The sequence below is a fragment of the Beta vulgaris genome, chromosome 9, assembly GCF_026745355.1.
Source record: "Beta vulgaris subsp. vulgaris cultivar EL10 chromosome 9, EL10.2, whole genome shotgun sequence".
Lineage (NCBI taxonomy): Eukaryota > Viridiplantae > Streptophyta > Magnoliopsida > Caryophyllales > Amaranthaceae > Beta > Beta vulgaris.
This window is the reverse complement of record NC_079210.1, coordinates 18,725,288-18,733,617: the sequence shown is the minus strand read 5'-3', so window position 1 is coordinate 18,733,617 and position 8,330 is coordinate 18,725,288. Positions and strand designations below refer to the sequence as shown.

The 8,330-nt window shown below is 47.8% G+C and overlaps 2 protein-coding genes across 2 annotated transcripts; both read left to right on the top strand.

The window, feature by feature from the left end:
• The first annotated feature begins 1,101 nt into the window (after nucleotides 1-1,101).
• On the top strand, nucleotides 1,102-2,400 carry LOC104903211 (uncharacterized). The gene has a single exon (XM_010691209.2). The coding sequence runs from the start codon at nucleotides 1,102-1,104 to the stop codon at nucleotides 2,398-2,400; it is 1,299 nt and encodes a 432-aa protein (XP_010689511.2).
• Nucleotides 2,401-3,644: 1,244 nt separating this feature from the next.
• Nucleotides 3,645-4,895, top strand: LOC125493730 (uncharacterized). The gene has a single exon (XM_048637238.1). The coding sequence runs from the start codon at nucleotides 3,645-3,647 to the stop codon at nucleotides 4,893-4,895; it is 1,251 nt and encodes a 416-aa protein (XP_048493195.1).
• The last annotated feature ends 3,435 nt before the right edge of the window (nucleotides 4,896-8,330 follow it).

Sequence of the window (8,330 nt, the reverse complement as noted above, 5' to 3'; positions counted from 1 at the left end):
TTAAATTCTGTGCCAGCATGGCAGGGATATTCTTCACACTTTTCAACGCCTATAAATACTGGGCAGAACCCCATTTATTGAGGTACGCGATCCCATACAATACACTTGGCAACCTCAATTAATACAGATCAACTGACTTGATCGTCGGAGGGGCGATCTCGGATCCACCCCCGGAAAAAAACAGGTTGGCGCCGTTTGTGGGGAATCGAACTAAAAGCCATGGCCATCACTCGGAGATACCAAAGGAGGCAAAGGGCTCCCGCTCCCTCCAATCACTCGAGAGCGCCATCCCCCGAGGTGGCCGACGAGATGGCTGGAGACCCCCGTCAGGCCCCCACACTCTCAGCCCGTAACCAGCATGTCCTCGAGGAGGTCAATCCTCGAGAAGCGGCGAGTGCGGTGAATCACAGAATACCTCGAGAAAGGACCGCCCCAACCCTAGGGGGTCCTCCGCCTCTCGAGCATACCAGTCCTCACCCAGTCACTCAGCAAGACCTTCAGCAGCTAGCCGATCGTCTCAGCGACAATTTCGAACGTGGCCTCCGAGCTCAGATGTTGGATTTCCAAGTGGGAGGGGAAGGGACTTCGAACAGGGATCCCCCGCCTCCCATGCCTCGACTAACCATCGGCCATCTTCGAACGGGTAATCAGGACCAGCCACAGGTCACCACCCTCGACCCCCCGAACTCATCACGGGTATCTCGACGGGCAGCCCAGGCCGCCCCCGGGAAAAGGGACGCCCGACACGTAATCAACGAACGTTACATGAGAAACGGTCATCGTGACGCCAGGGAAGTCCTAAATGAAAGGAGGGCTCAGTCCAAGGCGAAGGACGTCAACCCCAGCCCTAACCGGGAGTAGAGGGAGCCTCGAGAGAGGGAGCCTCGGGAGAGGGAACCTCGAGGAACCTCGGGAGAGGGAACCTCGAGAAAGGGAACCTCGAGAATGGGAACCTCGAGAGAAGGAGCTCCGAGAACAGGAACACCAGGGGAAGGAACCCAGGGGCAAGGATAGCCTCGACGAGAGCAAGAACCTCGACGTCGGTGGGGTCATAGGCAGCGGTCGTCGAGCTACGAGTCCAATCACGAATCAGGTATCCGAATGAGAAATCTTGGATTCACCACGCCATTCGAGGAAAATATTATGAAAGCATTCACCCCTCGAAAGGTTAAGGTTCCCCCTATCGACCATTATGACGGGACAACCGATCCCATCGATCACTTAGCCGCCTTCAAAGTACAAATGAGCGTCCAGACCAGCAGCGAGGCCGCATGGTGCAAGTTCTTCCCCACCACTCTGAAGGGCCTGGCCCTAACCTGGTTCACCGAGCTGCCTTACGGGAGCATATCGAGCTTCAATGCCCTCGAAACAGCATTCAAACAGATGTTCATTGCAGGAAGAAGGCATCGGAAAACCAGTATCCATCTCATGTCGATCAAACAGCGGAGGGAGGAAGACTTGGCAGATTACATCAAGAGGTTCAATGTAGAGTCTCTCAAGGTTTCTGACCTACAGGATACCGTGGCGTTTACCGCTCTCATGTCTGGACTATACCCATCGAGCAGGTTCAAGTTAAAGTTGGCCGAGAGTGAAGCCTCTTCGTTCTCAGAAGCCATGAACCTGGCCCAAAAATTTATACAAGCCTCCGATATCTGCAAAACCCATGAAGAGCCCAGTTCCAGAAAAAGAAAGCACGAATATACCCCACGAGCAGACAATCCTAAGGATGTCTCTCGAAAAGAGAAAGACAAGAAGCCCCGACTAGAAAATCATTGGAACGACCCCCGGTACAACCTCAATCAAAGAGAAATCTACCTAGACATCAAAGGAAAATACCCCTTGCCAAAACCCCACCCCATCCGAACATCAGTCAATAAGCGAGACAAAAAACTCTGGTGTGAATTCCACCACGATTGTGGCCATACCACACGCGAATGTCAAGAGCTCAAAAGAGATCTGTACAAGTTGGCCGACGAAGGAAAGCTGAATCGATATCTGACGGATCCGAAGGAAAACAAAGTCGAGCCCCATTCGGAAAAGCAGGCTCGAAGCGATGAAACCGTAGGGTATGTCAACGTCATCGCAGGAGGGTTCGCCTCGGGGGGCTTAACCAGCCGCTCTCGCAAAAAACACCTCTACACCTTGAAACATGGAAGCGATACAAACTCCTCTGCCATATGCCCAACCATGACTTTCAAGAACAGTCACCGGCCTATACAAACCCCACATGACGACCTTCTAGTTGTCGAGATGAAGATTGCCAATCTTCGTGTAGGCCGAGTTTTGATTGACAGTGGAAACTCTGCGAATATAATCACCATGTACTGTTTAAGAAAGCTGAAGTATGAAGAAAAAGATCTCACTCCCATCGACCAGCCGCTCGTATGGTTTGGGGGGTAGTCAGTCCACCCGCTAGGCTCGGTCAAGTTGCCAACACGAATGGGGGAAAAGAAGGCAGGTCGAAATGTCGTTATCGACTATCTTGTGGTCGACACCAACCTTCCCTATAACGTGATCATTGGGCGACCCACTCTCAACAAAGTAAAGGCTGCCATCTCAACGTACCAACTCCTTCTGCAGTTCGAAGGGGACGACGGGAAGGTCGCTCGGCTATTCGGCGATCAGAAATCTGCTCAAGAGTGTTACGTCTATAGCCTAAAGAGCAAAATGGAGGAAACCAATTGGAAGAGAAAGTGCCCCGAACCAGAAGAGCCCCTCACTGCCATGGGACTCTACATGGCTGACAATCCGAAACGGTATGAGCGACCTCGTCCTGCTGATCGAGATGAAGAGGTATGCATCAACGAAGAGCAGGGTCGCATGATTCAAATAGGCAAGCAGGTCCCCGAGGAGACTAAGGTCCAGATCTTAGAAGTCATAAAGGAATTCTAGGACGTCTTCGCTTATTCCGCCGATGAGATGCCTGGCATCGACCCTAAGCTCATAGTCCATAGACTCAACATTCGAGAGGGGTATCGGCTGGTCAAGCAGAAGCTCAGGCACCAGGGAGCTGAGAGAAGTACAGCCGCCTCCGAAGAAGTACGAAAACTGCTGGCTGCGGGATTTATCCGAGAATGCCAGTATACTGAGTGGCTTTCCAACGTAGTCTTGGTCCGCAAGCAGACTCGAGCCTGGAGAATGTGCGTCGATTTCACAGACCTGAACAAGGCCTGTCCAAAGGATGATTTTCCCCTTCTGAAGATCGACAGGCTCGTCGATTCGACGGCCGGTCACGCATTATTTAGCTTCATAGATGCAAATGCGGGATATCACCAGATTCCCATGGCTGAAGAAGACCAAGTCCACACTGCCTTCACAACGAGCTCGGGAGTCTATTGCTATAAAGTTATGCCTTTCGGTCTCAAGAATGCAGGAGCCACCTACCAGCGCTTTGTAAACAAGATGTTCGAAAAACAGACCGGTCGAAACGTCGAGGTTTATATCGACGATATGATTGTAAAAAGTAAGAAAGAAGAGGATCACGTCTCTGACTTAAGGGAGACACTCTCCACCCTCCGCGCCCATAACATGAAAGTAAATCCGAAAAAGTGTGTCTTCGGCGTGCGGGGAGGAAATGCCTAGGCTTCCTCGTCGACGAAAGGGGGATCGAGGCTAATCCCGATAAGATACAGGCCCTCATCGAAATGAAGAGCCCTCGAACTGTCAAGGAAGTCCAACGCCTAACCGGCTGCATGGCGGCATTGGGGCGTTTTCTCTCTCGATCAGCGGATAAAAGCCTCCACTTCTTTCAAGCTCTAAAACAGGCAACATTCGAATGGGGTGCTTCAGCAGAAGAAGCATTCCAACAACTCAAGAGCTATTTAGCAAGCCTTCCAAAATTGGTTTCACCTTTACCAGGAGAAACACTTTTCGTCTATCTCGCAGTATCTGACCATGCTGCAAGTGCGGTTCTCGTGGCCGAACGCGAGAAAAATCAGCATCCGGTGTACTTTGTGAGCCATGCCTTTCGAGGCGCTGAATCAAAGTATCCCCCAATCGAAAAGATGATTTTCGCTCTAGTCCTAGCCACTCGAAAGCTCAAGCCCTATTTCCAAGCTCACCCAATCAGAGTGCTTACAAGCCAAATCATGCGAAAGGTAATAGAGGGAAAGAATCAGTCGAGCAGGATTACGGACTGGGCTACCCAAATATCTGACTATTGTATCGAATTCAAACCCCGGCGCGCCATCAAAGCCCAAGCCCTTGCCGATTTCATAGCAGAATGTGCCTCCCGACCAGAGGCTATCGAAGAAGGGTCTTGGAGTCTCTTTGTCGATGGGTCATCCTCAAAAGTAGGATGTGGGGCTGGCCTCTTGATCCTCGACCCACAGGCCAACAGAACTGAGTATGCTGTCAAGTTCGATTTTGCTGCTTCGAATAATGAGGCTGAGTACGAGGCACTACTCCTAGGCATACAGTTGTGCAAGGCGGTCGGTGCCCGAGAACTCAAGGCCCACTCTGACTCTCAATTAATCGTGGGGCAGGTGACAGAGGAGTTCGAGGCTAAGGAAGACAGCATACGCATGTACCTAAGGAAGGTAAAAGAGGAAATCATCAGCTTATTCGATTTCTCAATAACTCACATCCCTCGATCAGAAAATCAGCAAGCGGATGCCTTATCAAGGCTAGCCAGTTCAGCAGAGGACCTCTCACCCCGGCCTATAATGTGGGAAGTCCTGAAAGCCCCCAGCATCAACAAAGAGGTGATTACCCTCGATAGAAGCCCCACTTGGATGGACAAAATCATAGCTTTTATTCGAGAGGGTAATCTTCCTGAAAATGAGCTCAAGGCCGAGCGCATACGACGGCGGGCGAGATGGTTCGTATATCATGAAGGGCAACAGTATACACGAAGTCGTTTACTCATCCACTCCTTCGCTGCCTCACCCCCATAGAGGGGGACTATGTCCGTCGAGAGACGCATCGAGGATCGTGTGGGAGCCATCAAGGAGCATGAACCATTACCGCAAAAGCGCTTCGAGCCGGGTATTACTGGCCCACCATGAGGGAAGATGCCTCAGCCATGGTCCAGAGATGCAAAGAGTGCCAGATGCACGCCAACTTACCCCATCAAGCTGCAAGCACCCTTACCACTATCCAAGCCCCATTACCCTTCGATATGTGGGGCATGGACCTCCTAGGACCATTCCCTCCTGCGTCCGGCCAACGTAGGTTCTTACTGGTCGTTGTTGATTACTACACAAAATGGGTCGAGGCAGCGCCTCTGGCTTCTATCACTGACAAGCACGTTCAACAGTTCATCTGGCAGCACCTCATCACACGGTTCGGAGTCCCTCGAGTACTCATATCAGACAACGGCCGAAAATTCAATAGCGGTCCTACGCGTGACTATTGTTCGAGATTCGGGATTGAGACCAGGTTCTCCGCCGTTAGTCGACCACAGACTAGCGGGCAAGCCGAAGCAGCCAACAAAGTGGTTCTAAAGGGACTCAAAACGATGCTCGAAGGAGCAAAAGTTTTGTGGATCGATGACCTTCCTGGTATACTTTGGTCTAGCAGGACAACCGTTCGAGACGCAACGGGTCACTCACCCTTCAACCTGGTTTATGGGAGCGAGGCTGTTCTACCTGTCGAACTAGGCATCCCATCACCTCGTATCACCTTCTATGACCAGGACAACAACGATGAAGAAAAGAGGCTTTCCCTCGACCTACTCCCTGAAACTCGAGGAACGGCCCTCCTCAAGGCTATCTCCTACAAACTCAAGCTCACCCGACAATTCAACCATCGAGTCAAGAAGAGACCTTTTCAGATCAATGACTGGGTACTCCGAAAATTTGAGTCCACGGGGCAACAACCCAGTTTGGGAAAGTTACAACCCAACTGGGAAGGGCCATACCGTGTGACCTCGATAGTCCGTCCAGGCACCTATAGACTCGAAGACCAAGATAGATGTCCTCTGCCTCGAGCATGGAACGCGGATAACCTTCGAAAATTCTATGTTTAAATTGGTTTGTCCCACTAGTTTGGGGGCATACCATATAGGCACTTCTGATCATCTTGTAAGGCACTGAAACATGTGTCCTAGTTATTTTGTAAGGTACTGAAAAACGTGCCGATCAATGTAAAATTGCCTTTTCAAGCGTCATCTATAACAAAGCTACCTTTTGAAGAAAAACTTGGTCTATATAAAAACGTTGGAACCCCTCGAGTTGCCTGGGGCTCATGACCTCGAGCGAGGTCTGTAATCCCCTCGAGTTGCCTGGCGCTCATTGGCCCCTGGGCAACCTCGAGCGAGGTCTGTAATTCCCTCGAGTTGCCTAGGGCTCATTGGCCCCTAGGCAACCTCGAGCGAGGTCTATAAAATCGCTCAATTTGTACAAGTATTAGACAATTTAAGAAAAAGCAAATAAAAACTTGAAGGACAAACCAATGAGAAAAGCAGGATTTTTATTCCATTAATCATAGTACAAGCTATCGAAGTAACTACAATGCAAGTCCAAAGAAAAACTTAGATTAAACAAGAAAGCCTAAGGGTACGATGTTTACCCTAGTAGGAGACATAAGAAAAAGAAAAGCCTGGGGAGAAGGAAGAGAAAAAGGAGGAAGGTTGGGAGCAAGCCACGGCTCATCCCTCGAGATTGGCCGGACGGGGAGCTTGTTCCTCGACCGGCCCTTCCTCTTGGGAAAGCGCCTTGACGCCCTCCTCAACCTGGACCCAAGAAGGCTGGGGGCAAGCTTCTCGAGAACCAGCCGCACTTTGCGGAGAGCTTCTGTAACAGCCCGTTTTCCCGAGCTGCTAGGTAAGTACACTTAAGATTCACTAATCACAATCAATGCTTAGTAAGCCTCGAATTAAACATTTACTCGCAACGGAAACATAACCTAGAAATCGATCCTGGACCTGTGGGTTATTGGCCCACAAAACAAAATCCTTTATATAAGACTTCAATTACACCGATATCTCGACTAATATTCCCAAATATTGTATACAACGAAATATATCAGAAACTATTCCTTAATTGACTATCTAAAATACAAACTCAATCCATAAGTACGACGACATCTTTATCTTGCTTCACTTCAGAATCCTGAGCTCACAACACCAAACCTGCAACAATGTTTGACTCTGCCACCCACCAAGTGACAGGCCACAGAAATGACAACACCATCAGCAAAGCTGAGTACACACTGTGTAATAGAAAATACAAGTTTAGGTGTATTTTGAAAACTAACACATAGTTATAGTAACAGATAATCACACTCAACTTAGTTGATATATTTTCACAAAATCAGATCTTTGGCATGAACGCGAGTGGAGAGGGGTACCACGCAGTACCAGCTGTCTCCAAACTAGTGAGGGTCGTCACCCAGCCTTTTATTGTTATGCTTGCAAGACTTACCCGGACATGTCCTATAACGCCAGGAATTCGCCCCTCCTGGAAGGCAACAGCTAGGGACTCTACCCGCCCTAACTCGGGTGCCTATTCATGCCTCACTTTCATATTTATAAAATAAGATATTTAATGATTCATACTTGAATCCTCAATACTCATAACATAACACCATATTCGCCTTATCTGGTCTTAACTCATACTGAATCATTTCCTCATTATCATACCAAATCATATTTTGAGAAATATAGTATTTTCGAACGATTTCGATAATTGAACAAAATGATACTTTTATAACAATCCAATGAATTCACAACTAACTCACAAAGATGTATCTATAATCATGGCCATTACCACAAACGATATATGATATCCAAAATTCAATATAACGCCCACGGGAGCATTTAAATATATTTTGCTGAACCCAAAGGTTACCTCAACTCTATAACAATTATACGAAACCTCCAAGCATCATAACTTGATTTCCCATATCATCTTGAATTATATACGTCTACATAGCCATTCTCCAACAACCATCTCACGATAACATCAATAATCAATAACCAAACTTAAACTAATTCCCAATTCACAAATTATCAACCTTTAACATTCTAATTTCCTTAATCCTTAATTAATATCTATAACTTCGATATATTAGCTACATCGACTTGCATCCCAATTCATAATCATAATTCCAAATTATATAACTAAACAAACTAAACATAACTCACAACTGTACCTAAATCAAGCACCTAATTGTGCTACCAACAATTATATTGAGAATATAAAGCTAGCTCGACTCGTAAATAAACCTCAATAAACTGATTTCTATGTTGCACTCAAATCCTTAACCAATATATCAATTCCAACATTATAATCTCCTTCATAATTCCGAATGATACTCCATTCCAAAATCATCCTCCAATAATCACCTCATAACAATAACAAATAATCAACAACCAATCTTAACTATTC

Bases quoted from the DNA above. Each gene is read 5' to 3' on its own strand.
- LOC104903211 (XM_010691209.2), top strand. From the start codon at position 1,102: ATGAGAAATCTTGGATTCACCACGCCATTCGAGGAAAATATTATGAAA.
- LOC125493730 (XM_048637238.1), top strand. From the start codon at position 3,645: ATGAAGAGCCCTCGAACTGTCAAGGAAGTCCAACGCCTAACCGGCTGC.